Source organism: Neomonachus schauinslandi, chromosome 14 (assembly GCF_002201575.2).
Source record: "Neomonachus schauinslandi chromosome 14, ASM220157v2, whole genome shotgun sequence".
NCBI lineage: Eukaryota > Metazoa > Chordata > Mammalia > Carnivora > Phocidae > Neomonachus > Neomonachus schauinslandi.
The window spans coordinates 49,614,366-49,634,269 of NC_058416.1; the positions used below are offsets into that span (position 1 = coordinate 49,614,366).

The 19,904-nt window shown below is 34.0% G+C and overlaps 1 protein-coding gene across 1 annotated transcript in view; it reads left to right on the top strand.

Annotated features, from left to right (window-relative positions):
* ROCK1 (Rho associated coiled-coil containing protein kinase 1) overlaps positions 1 to 19,904 on the top strand; it is a 153,119-nt gene that overhangs the window by 53,475 nt on the left and 79,740 nt on the right. The window contains exons 3-9 of the mRNA XM_044921234.1: positions 2,111 to 2,211; positions 2,763 to 2,900; positions 5,681 to 5,856; positions 6,644 to 6,728; positions 7,989 to 8,133; positions 8,461 to 8,599; positions 10,844 to 10,935. Coding sequence (XP_044777169.1) covers positions 2,111 to 2,211; positions 2,763 to 2,900; positions 5,681 to 5,856; positions 6,644 to 6,728; positions 7,989 to 8,133; positions 8,461 to 8,599; positions 10,844 to 10,935 — 876 coding nt within the window. The remainder of the gene's footprint in view (positions 1 to 2,110; positions 2,212 to 2,762; positions 2,901 to 5,680; positions 5,857 to 6,643; positions 6,729 to 7,988; positions 8,134 to 8,460; positions 8,600 to 10,843; positions 10,936 to 19,904) is intronic.

Below are 19,904 nucleotides of genomic sequence, written 5' to 3' on the forward strand. Positions count from 1 at the left end.
AAGATGAAGGTTTTTAGAGCCACTCCCAACTGTTACTGAGTTTTCATTAAATACTGATTGACTTTGGAAGTTAGTTTTTGATAATGTTTCTTAACCTAAAATTAAAAGGCAAAACAGCACTTTAATGCCATTCTTAAATGTAATAAAGTCATTCTGACAACGAATGTTGTTTGAATCACTATCAAGCTGCTTTATACACTTCCTGTGCTGTTAGAAATTAAAGCAGGAAGCAAGATCGTCATTCCCACATAAATTTGCAGCAGATATATTTTCTGGGCTCAAACAACAGACTTTTCAGCCTATTTATGGCTCTCAACCTCATATAACCAGAGCTAGGGATCCTTTCTCAACCTCACAGGCTATTATTATATAACACATCCTGGTTCAGGACTTTCTTAACTCTCATCTGGAATATTACAGTACTCTTAAAATTCTCCCCACCCCCAGTCTTGTCCTTATTGAGTTCATCTTTTTACATATTTCCCAGAGTGGTTTAGCTGAAATGTAAATTTGACTGTGTTGTTTATCTGCCTTATTTCTTTTCATGGTGTTTCTCAGTTCCCAGCAGATCCCACAGGACTCTCAGGGGCTGCTTTATGGAAGAGTATAAAGTAGATGAAACTCCAGCCCCTCTCTGATATCCTCACCACGGCACCACTACCCTCCTGAAGCAGAGCACTTTCTTTTCTATAAAATTGAGTTGCTTTAAATTTTATTGTGAGAAAATATTTTTTATGATTAAATACTAGTTTTATAACGACTTGCCTACATGCAAAGTTCAAGCTCCTTAACCAGTTTGGGACTCTCCAGCATCTCCTCTGAACCTTACCACAAACTTGGTACTTCAGCAGCACAGAGCTGCCTGTATGTAGTTCCTCTGTGCCTTTGCTTATATTGCCCATCTGCCTATAGTATTCTCTTTTCTTCTCCCCACCTGGCTAACTGCTGTGCTCCATTTTAGACTTGTTTTAGGTGTTACCATTTTCAGAAAGCCTTTTCTAGCCACCTCCTTCCCAGGCACGTTTGGGTTAGGTGTCTCCCTTAGTTTTCTACAAACTCCTTAACCTCCTCATAGCTTTTTCTTTTCCTTTTTTTTGTTTTTGTACTTTTTTTTTCATTGTTTGTTTCTGTTTCATTTGCTAGAGTTTGAACTCCTTAAGAGGAGGAACTATGTTTTAAAGTTATCTTTATATATATACAGTGATTCTATAGAGACTGCATGGTAGACACAAGTAATTGTGCAGTATATTGATTATTGTCTGTATCTTTCTGATGCATCTTGCAATTGATATGTAACCTAAAATTAAGTGTACTTATGTTATCTTGTGTAGAAATTTGCTTTCTTTTGCATGTGTTTATTGGTCATAATGTATATAAACGCGAGTTTAAATGTGCTTTTAAAAAGAAAGACAAGAATATAATACAGAGTTTTTATTAGGAACTAGAACTTAAGTTTAATAGCTGTTCTGTATTTTGTACACTCTGAAATGTGAAGCTTTTCCATGTAATCTCATGCCAATGTTGACCCATGTGGATTAAAATAGCCCCATTTTAATCTATGACCAAATTAGGAATTAGAATATCTGTCCAGTGGGGATTTGTAAATTATTGTAGTTTGTAGCATGACAGGTTTATATAAATAATTGCAGTGATTCCCACTGTGTGTTTTAAGTTAAAATCTAGGTTCAAATAGAGAAATGTATTGATATAAGTATATGATTTTTTTCAACATTGGATAGCTTCAATTATTTATATCTTCTTGGAGGGATTATCAAAACTGACTTGATAAAAAGAAAATTTTATTTCACTAATCTAAAACATATACCCATGATCCTTCAATTCAGATTTGCTCTGGACTTAACTGATTGTCCTCCATGTGTATTAGTAGTATATTTTCTGAAATATCAAGTTAAATTTTAATAGCTAGAGTGAAGTCGTTCCAGAATTTATTTAAAACAATTCTTAATACATTGAACATTTCTCCTTTATAAGTGTATACTATGAAGTAATGCTTAATACTTTTTTTTTTTCAAGGACTTGAATGTAAAATAAACAGTGTTAGTTATAATGCTTCAATGATTTAAAATCACAAACTCTTCTTTTCATACAGATAAAGACACAATAAATAAAATTAGAGATTTACGAATGAAAGCTGAAGATTATGAAGTAGTGAAGGTGATTGGTAGAGGTGCATTTGGAGAAGTTCAATTGGTAGGTTATTTTAATGAGATTAAAAACAATAAAATTAAAAATCCATTTGTGTGTTTTACATGCATTATTTGGGATGATATTGTTTTTATAAAATTGTTGCTTTTAATTGCTCTAGATAGTCTTGCCATAGGATGTGAAAGCCTAGAGTCAAATTCAGCAGTAGTATGAAATATTTTCCTCAGGCATCCATGGATAGAGAAGAGGTTTCAAGTGTCAGAAGAGAAATTTTTACTTGTAATATTAGACTTCTAAAATGTTATGGAATCCTAAGTTTTATAAATAGAAAGCAGCATGCATAACAGGGTGGAGAAAGGGGAGTGTGCTATTATATAGGGAGTAAAGATTCTTTTCTAACATTACTTGCCTTCTGGTAATTGAAGCCTTGACATTATCTAATTGGGATAAATCAGCAGAAGAGATGGAAGAAAAGCTAGAACAGTGATGGTGTATTATTTAACAAGGTGTTAAAATCATTTGGTAAATTGTTCTGGTAAATGCTGAGCTTTAAATGTCAACAAAAGGTTCATTATTTTCTGTTTTCAATTTTAAAGGTAAGGCATAAATCCACTAGGAAGGTATATGCTATGAAGCTTCTCAGTAAATTTGAAATGATTAAGAGATCCGATTCTGCCTTTTTCTGGGAAGAAAGGGACATCATGGCTTTTGCTAACAGCCCTTGGGTCGTCCAGGTATGATTTTGCTACTGTTTCATTATTGCTGTAGTAGTTTGTAACTAAACATATTGGAGAAGCTTAGTTTGTTTTTTAGAACAGTAATAGGGAATTTATTGGCAATTACATAATTGTCTAATGTATTGTTACTTTTTTAAATCATAAAATTTAATTTTATTGAATTGTCTCTAGGAGGAAAGTAAGGCCAAAGCAAAATATTTATGTGTCTGTAGACTTTAAATACTAGAAAATTTAAATAATCTGGGACGCCTGGGTGGCTCAGTCGTTAAGCGTCTGCCTTCGGCTCATGTTATGATCCCAGGGTCCTGGGATTGAGCCGCACATCGGGCTCCCTTCTCCACGGGAAGCGTGCTTCTCCCTCTCCCACTCCCCTCTGCTTGTGTCTCTCTCTGTCAAATAAATAAGTAAAATCTTAAAAAAAAAAAAAGAGAAAGAAAAAGAAAATTTAAATACTCTGATTTGGGGGAAGTCATATATTATCTTCTACGTAGATACTTTTATTTAATATTGAAATTCAAGTTTTTTCCCCAAATATAAGACCTCTTATTCTGTTTATTTAACCATCTGTTCGTCTATTTGTGTCTCTTATTTTGTGGAGAGGAAGGAATGGGAAAATTAAGGAAGAGGTGAGTTAAGGTAGGCCTTCAAATAATACTGTGTTGGCTTTAGGTTTTTCAGTGGGAAGAAAAATACACTAGAAGTCAGTAGTTGTAAGTTCTAGTCTTAACTGTCAAAAACCTATTGGTGAAGCTGTGGCCAAGTTATTTACATCTCTGGGCCTCAGTTTCCTTGCTGAAAAATGGGGAAGTTGGCTTAGATTGGTTATTTTCACCTGTGGAGAATACCTCAAGTGAAGTCATGGGGACAAGCAGGAATTTGAGGAGGTTATAATTCTGGGTTTTCTATTTCTGCCTCAACTAGAGTAGCTCCGTATTTTTTGTGTCTTACATATTGGGGTTATGTAAGAATGCATATGGGGGAAGTAAATCTTCTGGTTTAAAAAAAAAAAAAACTACTGGGTTGACTAGACCATTTCTCAATTCTTAACATGAATTTTATGACTTATTAATTTACAATATATAATGAAGAGTGTCCTAAATAAGCACACTAGTAATTGGAATAAAAAGGATATGGAAAATGTTTGAGTGTTACGGATGACTTTTTATACTTGAAATGTCTGCTCTGTTTTTATCAGCTGTGTGGAGCAGGGATTTGCGGGCTTGGTATTATTGACATTTTGGGCCAGGTAGTCCTTTGTTTTGGGGGTTGTCCTGTGTATTATCAGATTTTCAGCAGCGTCCCTGGCTTCTACCCAGTTGATGCCACTAGCAGCTCTCCACAGCCTGCATACCATTTGTAACAACCAAAATTGTGCTTAGACACTGTTGAATGTTTACTTGGTGGTAGTGGGAGGGGGGTAGGTGGTCAGGGGACAGTTATTTCCTCTGGTTGAGAACCAGTGATACAGAAAATCTTCAGTGTTCTGTAGATAGTTAAAAGACATAAGACATAATTTTTAAATTTACAGCTTAGTACTTGAAGCTTTGCTTTTCTTGATACATTGTCTATAAATATGGTAAACTGCCACCAAATCAACATTGTTTCTTTAATTGTGGTGCCCAAATGATAAATTGTATACTTTAATCTGGGCTAGCCATGAGATGCCACTTAGTTTCTTATCTGTCCCTAAAATATCTTTTTAAAATAACTAAATCTGTAACTAAAATCATTAAACACTGTTGAAAAAATGAAACAAAAAGATTTTAAGACAAATGACTGTGTAAATAAGGTACCATTTTTTCTAGGACTTTATTTTAGTTTGATTCTGATCTTCTCATGTTACTTAAAATGTTCTTTTGTAAATTTGCTTGCCTTTTTTTTTTTTTTAAACTTTAACCCAGGTCACATAATAAATATATTTATGCTTGCTATTCTTTCCAGTTTTCTGTCAATGGATTTCACTCTTCCTGCTTGACTCTAGCTGTTGCCCTCTCTTCCTGTTAGTTGTTACTGCTCCTCCTCCCATTGACTGCTATTACTTTCAGGGCATCTGTGGTGCCAGGTGCTTTCTACATTCACTAATCCTTTCAACAACTCTGAAAGGCAGTTAATCCCTATTGGTATATCTCCAATTATAGATTAATTTATGCTTCTATTGATTAGACATTTTTAAGCATTTGCAAACTGCCACTACTAGGTCCAGACTGTGACCTAGCAGCAGGTATAAAAGTGAAACAAGGTATAGTCCCTTACATTTTTCTGGAAGGGATTATAGTGACAGGGACTTAGGGAGATTAAATAAATTGCCCAATCACATGGCTAATGGACAGCTGAGCCTGTAGTTCAGTTTTTCAAACTTCTTGAGATTTGTGGTATTGATATAAATTTAACAGTAGACCTCACAAGAGCACACATTATATCAGAGTCATAATATTTCTTTGCTTAGGAGACTTGTATATTCTTTATTGGAACTACTGTAATTTTTAAAAATTCTCACTGTAAAAAATTGGGTTAGTGTAGCAATTAAATTGAATTAGTGTAGCAATGTATAGAAAAGAAAGTTTCCATCTAACTCAGAAATAACCACAGTTCCTTATATTCAGGGGCCTTTGTGATATTTATGTTTGTGTGTTTTCTTTTTTTTAACAGTGCTATAGTAACTACAATTTGATTATTTTAATTAAATCTTACATTAGTATTTTTGTCATTTTTTTAAAAGAAACCGTTTTGCTTAATCTTACTGATTTTTTTTTGTATTTTTTTTTGTATTTGTGTAGCTTTTTTATGCATTCCAAGATGATCGTTATCTCTACATGGTGATGGAGTACATGCCTGGTGGAGATCTTGTAAACTTAATGAGCAACTATGATGTGCCTGAAAAATGGGCACGATTCTATACCGCAGAAGTAGTTCTTGCATTGGATGCAATCCATTCCATGGGTTTCATTCACAGGTAAAGAAAAAATGCTTTAAATTTTTTCATTTGTTGAAGGGGGAAGCTGAAAAGTACTTAAACTTTATTTGATTGGCATTTCCTACTCAAAATCCACCTATTCTCCTTCATGTGAGATAAGTGGTATTTCAGAATTTAAGACTTCGAAATTCATAGTTTTATTATGTCAGTTTAATGTTGATGTAAATGGTCCCTTAATCTGGTTATATACTTTTATTTGGTGTTCTGAACAATAAAAATTATAAGCTGTTTTCTGAGGTATGTCCTAGAGTTAAACACTTAATTTTTTTATATACAAATCAGCTTGCTTTTAATTAACGAATAGATCATATTTATTTGTTAGAAGAACAATTTCATTTGTTTTACGAACATTACTTGAATCCAGTGCAGTTGCTGTGCTAATTAAGTGCCAGGGTTACAAAAATGAAAGTGATTTAGACCCTGTCCTGGGGTTATTTATGTACTTAAGTTGAAAAGTGTGTTTCAGTTATGTTTTATGTGTATTATGTTTTTTATGGTTATTCTTTCTCAGATGGTTTGCTTTCCCCCTTGGAAGAATCAAACTCTTTTTAAAAGAGAAGGGAATATTAAATGTCTTTCTCTGAGGCATTAACATATAAAGGAGTTTCCCTGCTAAAGTTCAGTTTATAGATGTGGATAGAGAGAGCACATATGGATCAAAAATGGCCTTATCTACAATGAGTTAGGATATAGGGCCTAAAATAACTGCCTTATAGAATTTTTCTCAGTGTCTGGTTTTAGAAATACTCTTTTTTTTCTCCCTCAGAGATGTGAAACCTGATAACATGCTGCTGGATAAATCTGGACATTTGAAGTTAGCAGATTTTGGTACTTGTATGAAGATGAATAAGGTTAAATAATTTTGCTAATTCAAGATAGCTGCTTTTTAGAAAATGCTTTAAGAATATACTAACCATAGCTAGACTTGTAACAGAATTGATATGACCTGTCTTATTTGTTGAAATAGGTGCCATGATTTCAATGTTGATTAGTAACTTGTAAGTGATTTATATTTTTCTCTCTACCTAAGGTAAGTGTTGATTGCCGCACTTAGTAAATCCTTTATAACAACAATGTAATATACAGTACTATTAGTAACTAGGAATTGAACTAGTCACTAAATACTAAGACCAGTGTTAAAATTAGACTTTCATAAAAACTGGATTTCAGTGATGTGTGTATTTTTTAGTGTTTTATTTAGCCTTCTGTTAACATGTAGAAGATCTTACTGCTTATTTTGGGAGTCAATCTTTAAAGATACTATCTGTCCTCATTATTTACAAAATAAATAACATATTTATAGCTGAAGTGGCAAGTATGCTAATTTGTTTCAGTTGAAACAGTTTATATTCTTGGAAACTTATCACAGAACAATAGCCAAAAAGTTGTATTATTTTAAAAGGAAAATTATTGCTTAGAAGGAAACATTATATGAAAACGTTTACGTGAACATTTAATTATAATTCTATTGCATTAATACCAGCTACAGTTAGTAATAGGTATGTATAGCTTTTGCATTTAGATTTAGGGATTTTTTTTTTTTGAGAGTTAAAATGCATATTAAATATATGTTCAGTATGCTCAGTACTATTACACCCTTTTCCATTACACATACTTCCCCATTTTATATTTGTACAGTTAATTCTTGTATGTTTTCTTTACAGTTTCAAGCATGGTTAGATTGAATGGCTATTTTAGTTAAAAAAAATTAAATCAGCATTTATATATTAATGTTATCAAATGATTCATCCTGTCAGTCCCTCAATCTGTTTGAATTGGCTTAAATACTTGTTCTCTGCAGTTATGATGAGGCCATTATACTGACACAACTGGTTGGCAGTGTGTCTTTCTAATGAGTAATATTACAAAGTAAAAGTCACTGACGTATCCACACACACAAGCACACACACATATTTCAGATGTATTGTGTATATAATATGTATATGTGATTAGACTATGTGTTCATTTTTGTCAAGTTTGCATTAGGTTTTGATATATTTTATAGCCCAAAGACTGAGAGGTCTACAGGTTTTGTTGGAAAGTCCTTTTAAATCATTCAGAATTTATATTTGTATTCTAATTAAAAAGTTGACCTGCCACTCTTTTTTTAGGAAGGTATGGTACGATGTGATACAGCAGTTGGAACACCTGATTACATTTCCCCTGAAGTATTAAAATCTCAAGGTGGTGATGGCTATTATGGACGTGAATGTGACTGGTGGTCAGTTGGGGTCTTTTTATATGAAATGCTTGTAGGTGAGTAAAGGAGAATTTTGTATACCTCTAACATAGTTGTTCATCCTAAAACTTAGCCATTTGGCTTCTTCCAATAAGGTATTTATTGCATTAAGCAAAGTTAATTTTGTGTGTAGAAAACAAACTGATCCAAACCTAATTTGTGTGTTTTTAAAAGTTATTTAGAAGCCTAAGCAACTTTGTGATGTGTTATTTTTTTTATATATCAAGTGTATGTCTTTAATGCATATGTAGTAATCTTTAAACATGTAACATTGACTCTTTTCCTTTGAAACTGATTTTTTTAATGTATCTTACTTGCTTTTGTTTTTTCTATCAATTTTTCAGGTGATACACCCTTTTATGCAGATTCTCTGGTTGGAACTTACAGTAAGATTATGAACCATAAAAATTCACTTACTTTCCCTGATGATAATGATATATCAAAAGAAGCAAAAAATCTTATTTGTGCCTTCCTTACTGACAGGTAAATAATCTTAACATTGAACTTTAATTTATTCTAAGGAAATTCCCATTTTGCTGCTTAGTATTTGAGGTCTGTATCTCAGCTCCTATATTTGAACTGTTGGGATAAAAATATTACTATTCCCCAAATCATTAATGATAATGAAATATAATATTTTGTGGTATTCTGGATGACTTTCTGGATCTCAAACCACTTGCCTTACCTAAGAAATTGGGGTAAATTCTTTTCTGATGGCTAGACCAGATGATTTTTTAAATTTCATTGTTGAATTTTTAACTTGGTTAAGTATAAAAATTATATTTTCTTGAGTCTGAAGGTTTTTTGTTTTTTTTTTAAACATGTAACATCTCTGAAATTAGAGTGCATCTTACAATGTCACGTATTAATTTAATTGGGAACATTTTTTTCCTAGTGATGGAAAAATAATGCATCTTCTAATTGATGCCATTTAAGATAATTCAGTATTGTATAATTGAAATTTGCTAAGAGTAGAATTTAAATGTTCTTACCAAAAAAAAAAGGTATATAGGTGAGGTGATAGATGTGTTAATTCCCAATGGGAGAATCCTTTCACGATGTGTACATATGTCAAAACATCACTTTTTAGGCTTTATATATCTCAAGATTTTGTCAGTTATACCTCACTAGAGCTGGAAAAAAGATTTAATTATATATGATTATATTTTGTTGAAATTAAGTAAATAGTGCAGAGCCTTATCCTACCTCCTTCCCTTTGGAAATGGTCATTGGTATGATGTCTTTCAGATTCAGTAAGCATTTTTATAAATGTATATGCACGTATATGTTTTAGAAACAAAAATGGTATATTATGTGTACCCTTATGGTTTACTTTTTAAATTTATTTTTTTTTAATTTAAACATGAACCACATGACTTACTAAGATTATGTTTAATATTTATGTTGTATATTGTTAATTTAAATATTAGGGAGGCCTAGTACCTTTAGATATGTTTCATTTCAGATTCACTTTAATTAATATAAATTTACCGTCCTTCATATATCCTTTAGAGCCTGAAATGTAGTCTTTCATATTTTTACATTTTAATATATACTTTATAAATATAAGTACTATGCTGTGTGTTAGGTGCTAGGGATATAGAAATGAAAAAGATACACAGCCACTGTTCTCCACTAACCACCTAGTCCTTTGAGGGAAACAGACAAGTGAATGAGATGTTTATTGTACAGAGAGGTAAGTACTCTGAGTTAACTACTGTCTGTCTGCCATAGAACCATGGAGAGTTCCCTGATCCAGTCTGGGAGAATCAATGAAAGCTTCTTCAAGAAGGTGTCACATTGTATCAAAAGCAATTTATCTTTTAACTCATGAAAAAATTTGGAATTCAGGGTGTTCTTGTTGTTTATAAGCACTAAAGTAGAAAACAGAAGTTGCTAAGTTCCCCTTTCCAAATCCACTAAAGGCACATTTTTAAACATTTTATCTCTATGCTCGTCTAAGAGGCCAGGAATCCCATTAAAACTCTCAGTTTTGTAGTAATGTCAAGAGTTAGTTGTCACTGGTTTCTGATAGGTCAAAAATATTTATAATAGTGTATAAAGTAGAGATTTTAAATTTAGGATGTCTTTCTGAGTTTTTGTTAGCATTTGGTGTGAAATAAAGTTGTTGATTGCAAAAAATGTATAGCTACCACAGTGGTTTTTTTTGTTTGTTTTGTTTTTTTTTTTTTTAAAGATTTTATTTATTTATTTGAAGAAAGAGACACAGTGAGAGAGGGAACACAAGCAGGGGGAGTGGCAGAGGGAGAAGCAGGCTCCCCGCCGAGCAGGGAGCCCGATGCGGGGCTCGATCCCAGGACCCCGGGATCATGACCTGAGCTGAAGGCAGACGCTTAACGACTGAGCCACCCAGGCGCCCCGCTACCACAGTGTTTAAGAGCTGTCAAGAAAATTCATTGTGTTTTATTCATTACGCTAATGAAACAAAGGGAGTGATTTATTAGGATTTTCATTGTCGATAGAAAAGTCATGGAGTATCAACAAGTCTGTTTTTCATATATATTTTTCTAAAAAGTCTTCAATATTCTATCTTCAACTTATTTTTTAAGTGGAAAATTATACTGAAAACCAACATAATTTCAAGGTGACATAGAACTATTTTTATCATTATGCACAGACTTAGCATTATGCCCACAAATATATCTGGACAGGTTATAATAATAATATCTTAAGTGATTAATAACTTTTTTCTTTTCCTCTATTCAGAGAGGTGAGATTAGGGCGAAATGGTGTAGAAGAAATCAAACGACATCTCTTCTTCAAAAATGATCAATGGGCTTGGGAAACACTCAGAGACAGTAAGTTATTTTTTCTTGAACATTACAGTGGATATTTGAAAGTAGTTGTAGTAAATACAGTCTTTTGAAACTGCCTTGCTAATATATGTGTATATTTGATGAAAATCTAAAGTACACAGATGTGGTTATGGATATTATCCTACTCTAATTAAAGAGAGAATATTTCATAATATTGGGAAAGCTGTACTGCTACTTCTCTGATATCTCATTTGGGAGACCAAGATGAACTACCATATACGTGAGATGGAATTGGGCTCAGCAGTCATAATTTGATATTTGATCTTTGTTGAATTGCCTTTTGTCTTATATTTTGATATCTCAATGTGAAGAAAGTCAATAAATAAAGGATAATTAAGGGGCGCCTGGGTGGCTCAGTTAAGCGGCTGCCTTCAGCTCAGATCATGATCCCAGGGTCCTGGGATCGAACCCCGCATCGGGCTCCCTGCTCAGCGGGAAGCCTGCTTCTCCTCTGCCTGCCACTTCCCCTGCTTGTGCTCTCTCTCTCTGTCAAATAAATAAAAAATATTTTTTTTAAAAAAAAGGGTAATTAAAATATATTTCCTGTGAAGAGACAAGTTATTATCTTGTTTTTACTAAACAAAATATAAAATATAAGGTTCTATTATTGATAAATACCAGAATTTAATTATGAAAATACAGGAAATTACGGTATACTTGATTCCATCAGACTTGCAGTTTGCAATTCAGACATGAAAATATGTAGTATGCAAGAAGTTATTTTTAGTCAGTTTAGAACATTTCCCTATTTCAAAAAACAGTTAAAATCATGAGATGATTCACAGAAAACCTTGTTCAACATAGCTGAACCAAAATTACAATGGTACCGAATGTGCCCAACATCTTTGTGGATTTGGAAGGCCAAGAATTCATCTTTCTCCTGTTGCAGTCTCAGGATTTTTTTTTTTTTCTGTTTTCACAGAAAAGATAGTGTATACCAGTTCCTAACTTCCTGCTGTAGCAACAGCAGTAAACCTTAATAATGGAAATGAATTCAGCCGTGTGGTTTTAGAAACAGTTACAAATTAAGTAGGTAGTATTTATCTTAAGGACTGCCTATCTAGTTGAGACTGTGCAGGAAAGTTCAGGGAAAGAATCTTGTTAATTTTAAAGAAACAGATCGTAGTTTTTCCAATATTAGGGAAGTATCTTAGTTATCAAATATTTTTAAAAAAACAGGTATACTGCCTTCAGGTACAGCACATGTACTGTGTACAGCTATACAATTGACTGAGAAGGGAGAAGGGGAAGTAAATTCTTGGGGAAATTAAGAAATTATACTACTACAAAGAATGACATTGAATGACCTGCTATCTGGGAAAAGCTATAGGAGCGGCTTGACCTGGAGAGAATTTATTAGCAGTTATACACTGGGAAATAGAGAACTTCCCTATAAGTAAATGTGACATGATTGTTGTCTTCCCACTCCATGAGAAACCGTTGCAAAGACAGAGATGAGTAGAGTGAGATGATGAATGGTTGCACTGAAAAACTTTGTGGGTTTTTTTTTTCAAGCTGTGCTCTTAGAAGTTGAAGAAAGCTGAAAACATACAAATATGAATATAATCTGAAGAAAATTTGAAAGGCTACTAAAGAAAATACAAAGTATCTTTTGTATTGGTTTAAATTCTTTCTCAAAGTGAAGCAATGTATAAATAACTATAGAATAACCACAGAGTAAAGTACTCTAAAAAATAGGGAAGATGTTTTTCCTTTTGTGTATTGAAAAACTAATAATAATTAGGAGAGGAGGTAACCTAGTTGTTGGTATTTTAGGTGTGGGAAGTGAATACTGAACACCTGCTATATATGCTGAGCACTGTTCTATTTCAGGCACTAGGAAAACATCAGTGATCAAACCAACAAAAGTTCTTTACCTTGCGGAGCTCATAGTCCAGTGGAATTGGGGAGTCCAAATCAATGGCATTTTATGATATTGTTATACCTCTTCGATGTAACTTTTTATTAATTTAAAAACGGGTAAAGTGAATTACTTTATTATTTTAAATCAAACTTTTAAAGGATTTCTAGGGATGCCTGGGTGGCTCGGTCGGCTAAGCATTTGCCTTCAATTCAGGTCATGATACCAGGGTCCTGGGATTAAGTTCTGCATCGGGCTCCTTGCTCAGCAGGGGGCCTGCTTCTCCCTCTGCCTGCTCTGCCTGCCACTCTCCCTGCTTGTGCTTTCTCTCTGTCTGACAAATAAATAAATAAATGGATAAAATCTTAAAAAAAAAAAAAAAAAGAATTTCTATGGGGCGCCTGGGTGGCTCAGTTGTTAAGTGGCTGCCTTCAGCTCAGGTCATGATCCCAGGGTCCTGGGATTGAGCCCCACATCTGGCTCCCTGCTCAGCGAGAAGCCTGCTTCTCCCTCCCCCACTCCCCCTGCTTGTGTTCCCTCTCCTGCTGTGTCTCTTTTTGTCAAATAAATAAATAAAATCTTAAAAAAAAGAATTTCTATAAGGAGGTAATTTTATTAGTATTATTGATATTTATCTTTTTAAAATCTATATTATCTATGATCTTGCTGTACTGTACTTAGATTTAACATGTCTATAAACATTTTTATATCTTTTCCTAATCCTAATAGCTCCTATTTTGTGGTTATTGTTAAAAAAAAAGAAGAAAAAAATTGAAGTCTGTAGAACTTATTGTTCTCTTCTTCCCCTTTCCTCTTCCTACCCTTTCTTCACTTCCCACCCCTAAAATACCAAGAATACTTTTATTGTGAACTGACCTCTCTGACCTGCTAAGCTTTTAAAAATTATATAACAGTTATAATTCTTTAAAAATTTTTTTGACTCTCCAATTTTCTTTGGCAGAATTGCTTACCTTTTCCAAATAGTATTCTTTTGGTATTTTACCACTTACATGTCTATAAGCTACAATGGCAGTTAATCTTCACCATCTGTTCCTTGGTGGTGTGGGAGCAGTGTACAAAATAGCTTGATTTTTGGCAGAATTTCCATGAGCTTCCTGATCTTATTCACTCTTAATTTAGAGGCACAGAGTATTAAGATTGTAAAATTACTTTTTTACTCACTTGAAATAGAATTGAAGAAATGACAGGCATGAGATTAAAGAAAGGAATTAAAGAAGGAATGAAAAGACCTAAATAACCTGCTATAGGTCACATTGCTAGTAAATGACAGTGTCAGGATTCAAATCTGTCTGACTCCAAAGCCTTAGATCTTCTGGAATACCATGTGCCATTTAAGTAATAGCATTCAGAATTATACAAAGTAGAATGTCGTGAATCAACATTCTTGGCAGTTAAATTTTGGGGAAAATAAAATGGTAACATTTGTTACATGTAACAGATACATTATTAATAATACTATGTTAAATATAATAATGTAATTTGCAAAACACTTTGCCATTCATGATCTCATTTGAGATAAGATATTGCCATTACCTAATCCACCTATAGCTGGTGGGAAAAGACACAAGATGATAACAGGAGTAACTGTCAGCTCATGTGGTAAGTTTTCCATTTATTTAAAAACAAACAAAATGCATTGTTTGTAAGCGCATATATGCTATTCCAGTTTCTGTGGATTAATTAAGTCTAGTGTCCTCTCTTTCAGAGTTGTGCATTCTCATGGGAGAAATTATCAATGTAGCCTTCATGGATAAAGAATTGAGGGTCTAGCAAGCTTCAGGGTCATTAGAGTTTAGACTTTCCCAGTATTATGTTGGGGTCATGTTTTAAAAACAAACTTTAAGAAAACTTATCTTTTTGTTTTGGTAAAGTATATATAACATAAAATTTACCATTTTAACCATTTTTAACTGTATAGCTCAGTGGCATTAAGCACCTTCACATTGTTGTGCAGCCATTACTACCATCCGTCTCCAGAACATTCTTATCATCCCAAACTAAATTTGTTCACACATTAAACAATAACTCTCTGTTCTCCTTTAACCCCAGACCCCAGTAGCTACTATTCTACTTTCTGTCTCTATGAGTTTGTTCTGGTTACCTCAAATAAGTGTAATCATACAATATTTATCTTTTTGAGGTTGATGTATTTCACTTAGCTTGTCTTCAGGGTTTATCCATGTTATAGCACGTATCAGAAATTTGTTCCATTTTAAGGCTGGATAATATTTCACTGCATATATACCACATTTTTCAAAAATCTGTTCACATATTGACAGACACTTGGAATGCTTGTACCTTTTAGCTGTTGTGAATAATGCTTTTCTGATCACTGGTGTACAAATAAATGTTGGAGTCATTGCTTTCCATTGTTTTGAGTGAATTTTTGTATATGGTGTTAGGTAGAGCCTACATTCTTTTGCATGTGGATATCCAGTTTTCCTACTATCATTTGTTGAAAAAACTCCTTTTTCATTAAGTGGTCTTACACCCTTCTCAAGTCATTTAACCACATATGTGAGGCTTTATTTCTGGGCTGTCTCTGATATACCATTGAGCTGTCTTTATGCAAGTACTACACTGTTTTGATTGCAATAAATTTGTAGTAGCCTTTGAAATCAGAAAGTGTGAATCTTTCAGCTTTCTGCTTTTCCGAGATTGTTTTGGCTGTTTGGGATCACTTGAGATTTCTGTATGAATTTTAAAGTGGGTTTTTCCATTGGGGTCTTGGTAATGATTGCATTAACTATGTTTCCAATGAGAATGCCTTTTGTTTCATATATGTGCCTAATTGCTCTGACTGGAATTTGTAATACTGTGTTGAATAGCAGTTGTGAGATGGAGTCCTTGTCTTGTTCTTGATCGTAGCCGGAAAGCTTTCAGTCTTTCACTAGTTGAGTATGACATTGGCTGTGGGTTTTTTATTATGCCTTTTATCATGTCGAGGAAGTTCTCTATTCCTTGTTGACTGAGTATTTTTATCATGAAAGGGTATTGAATTTTGTCAAATACTTTTCTGTGTTAATAGGGATGATCACATGGGTTTTCCTCCTAATTCTGGTAATATGATATATTACACTAATTGACTTTCATATGGTGACCCACACTGGTATAAATCCCACTTGATCATAGCATGTAATCATTTTAATATGCTGCTACATTCAACTTGCTAGTATTTTCTTGAAGATTTTTGCATCTGGAGGTGTGGGGGTGTGGGGGTGTGTGTGTGTGGTGTCTTGATCTGGCTTTGGTGTCTGAATAATTCTGGCCTCGTGGAATGAATTTGTGTTCCTTCTATTTATCGGAAGAGTTTGAGAAGGATTGGCATTAAACCTCCTTCATATGTTTGGTAGAGTTCAACTGTGAAACAGTCTTGTCTTGGATTTTTTTTTTCTTTGTTGGGACATTTTTGATTATTGATTAAATCTCTTGTAGGTCTCTTCAGATTCTCTTTTTCAAATAAGTTTTGGTAGTTTGTGTGTTTCTAGGAACTTATTTAATCTAGGTTATCTAATATGTTGATGTACAATTGCTTGTAGTTTTTTTCCTTTTAAAGATTTATTTTTTTTTATTTTAGAGAGGAGAGAATGCAAGGGGGGGAGAGACGGAGGGGGAGAGGGAGAGAGAGAGAGAGAATCTCCAGCAGACCTCCCCCGCCCCCCCCGCTTGAGCATGGAGCTTGATGCAGGGCTTGTTCTCACGACCCCAGCCAAAATCAAGAGTCAGACACTCAACTGACTGAGCCACTGAGGAGCCCCTGTAGTTTTTCCTTTTATTGTTTTTATTTGTAGAAAGTCGGTAGTTATATCCCTACTTTCATTTCTGATTTGTCCCCTCTTTTTCCCCTTAGTCTAGTAAAAGATTTGTTAATTTTGTTGATCTTTTTAAAGAACTAATTATTTCCCTCTCTCGCTGTGTCTCTCTCTGTCAAATAAATAAAATCTTTTAAAAAAAGGGGAGGAGTGCCTGGGTGGCTCAGTCATTAAGTGTCTCCTTCGGCTCAGGTCATGATCCCAGGGTCCTAGGATCGAGCCCCACATCGGGCTCCCTGCTCTGCAGGAAGCCTGCTTCTCCCTCTCCCTCTGCTTGTGTTCCCTCTCTCGCTGTGTCTCTCTCTGTCAAATAAATAAATAAAATCTTCAAAAAAACCCCAAAAACTAATTATTGGTTTTGTTAATTTCACTATTAATTTTCTATTCTATATTTTATCTGTACTCTAATCTCTATTGTTTCTCTCCTTACTGTAGCTCTGGGCTTAGTTTGCTCTTCTTTTTCTAGTTCCTTAGTATGTCAGCTGGGTTATTGATTTGAGATCTTTCTCTCTTTTTTTTAATGCAGGCATTTACAACTAAAATTTTTCTGAGTACTGCTTTCACTGAATCCCATAAGTTTTGGTTTTTGTTTTCATTTTCATTTGTCTCAAAGCATTTTCTCTAATCTCCCTTGTGATTTCTTCTTTGACTTACTGGGTTTTTTTAAGAGCATGTTGTTTTCACCACTTTGACATCAGCCGGAGCAACTTCTTACTAGAATACATCTCCAGAGGCAAGGGAAACAAAAGCAAAATGAACTATTGGGACTTCATCAATATAAAAACCTTATGCACATCGAATGAAACAATCAACAAAACTAAAAGGCAACTTTCAGAATGGGAGATGTTTGCAAATGACATGTCTGATAAAGTGTTAGTATCCAAAATCTATAAAGAACTTATCAAACTCAACACCCAAAAAAGAAATAATCTAGTTAAGAAATGGGCAGAAGACATGAATAGGCATTTTTCCAAAGAAGACATCCGGATGGCTAATAGACACATGAAAAGATGCTCAGTATCACTCATCATCAGGGAAATACAAATCAAAACTACAATGAGATACCACTTGACACCTGTCAGAATGGCAAAAATTAACAACACACAAAACAACAGATATTGGTGAGGGTGTGGAGAAAGGGAAACCCTCTTATACTATCAGTGGGAATAATGCAAACTGGTGCAGCCACTCTGGAAAACAGTATGGAGGTTCCTCAAAAGGTTAAAAATAGAATTGTCCTATGATCCAGCAATTGCACTACTAGGTATTTACCCAAAATTTACAAAAATACTGATTCAAAGGGACACATGCACCCCGATGTTGATAGCATTATCAACAGTAGCCAAATTATGGGAACAGCCCAATGTTCATCAGCTGATGAATGGATAAAGAAGATGTGTGGTATATATATATATGCAGTGGAATATTACTTAGCAAGAACAAAATCTTGCCATTTGCAATGACATAGATGGAGCTAGAGTGTATTATGCTAAATGAAGTAAGATAAAGACAAATACCGTATGGTTTAACTCATGTGGAATTTAAGAAACAAAACAAAGAAAAAAAGAGAACTATAGAGAACAAACAGATGCTTGCTGGAGCGGAGGTGGGTGGGGGGTGTTTAAATGGGTGATGGGCACTTGTTGTGATGAGCACTGGGTGTTATATATAAGTGATGAATCACTAAATTCTACTTCTACAATTAATATTACACTATATGTTAACTAACTGGAATTTAAATAAAAACTTGAGACAAAGGAGTGTGTTATTTTCCAGGTATTTGTGAAACTTCCAATTTTCTTTCTATTGTTGATATCTTGTTTTATTCCATCATGAGCTGGAGAAGATACTTTGTATGATTTCAGCCTCTTTAACTTTATTAAGTTGTTTTTTGGCCTAACATAAAGTTTGTCCTGGAGAATGTCTCATGTGCAGTATGTATTCTGTTGGTGGTGGGTTGAGCTTTATATGTCTGTTACATCTAGTTGCTTTATGATATTTTCACGTCCTGCATTTTCTTATTCATCTTTTGTTTAGATGTTCTGTTCATTTATTGAAGGTGGGTTATTGAAGACTCCAACCATTATTTTAGAACTATTTCTCCATTTATGTCATTTTTTATTACATATATTTTGGAGCTATGGTGTTCATGCATATATGTTTATAATTGTTCTGTCTTCTTGAGGAATTGACCCTTTTATCAATATCATCAATATGTCCTGTTTTTTGCAATTTTAATGGTCTTAAATGTCTATTTTGTCTGATACTAGTGTAGGTACCCCAGCTCTTTTTCCCATGGAATATCTTCTTTCATTCTTTTAATGTATTTATGTCTGTAGATCTAAAGTGAGTCTCTATATACTGCATTTAATTTGATCAATTTTATTAATCCATTCTTCCAGTCTCTACCTTTTAATTAGTGACTTTAATTCATTTAAATTTAAAGTGAATACTGTATGTAAAGACTTCTGCCATTGTTCTGTTTTCTGTATTTTTTCTTTCTGTTCCTCAGCTCCTGTGTTATTGCCACCTTTTTTGTTTACTGGATTATTTTATAGTGTACTGTTTTGATTCCCTCTTCAATTCGTTTTCTATGTATTATTTAGCCATTTTCTTATAGTGATTACATTTAGTATTCTAAACTGATAACAATCTAAGTTGAATTGATACAATTTACCGTCAGAAGCATATGAAAACTGCTTCCAGGAATGCCTGGGTGGCTCAGTCGGTTAAGCATCTGCCTTTGGCTCAGGTCATCCCAGGTTCCTGGGATCGAGTTCTGCATTGGGCTCCTTGCTCAGTGGGAGCCTGCTTCTCCCTCTGCCTGCTCTGCCTGTCACTCACCCTGCTTATGCTCGCTCGCTCACTCACAAATAAATAAAATCTTAAAAAAAAAGAAGTTTCTCTGCAAATCCATTTTCTTCCTTTATGTTGTTATTGTCACAAATTACATCTTTATATATTCTGTGCTCATTAACATTTATAATTGTTTTGTGCATATTTCTTTTAAGTCATATAGGGGGAAAAGTGGATTTATAAAGCAAAAATACATAATCCTGGCTCTTATATTTACCTGTGTAGTTACCTTTATTTCTTCACAAAGCTTTGAGTTAGTGTCTAGTGTCCTTTCATTTCAACCTTAAAAAACCCTAACAATTCTTGTAGTGCGACTAGCAACAGTCTCTAATCTTTCCTTTACCTGGGTAATCTCTTTAATTTTTCCTTCATTTTTGAAGAATGATTTTGCCGGATGTAGA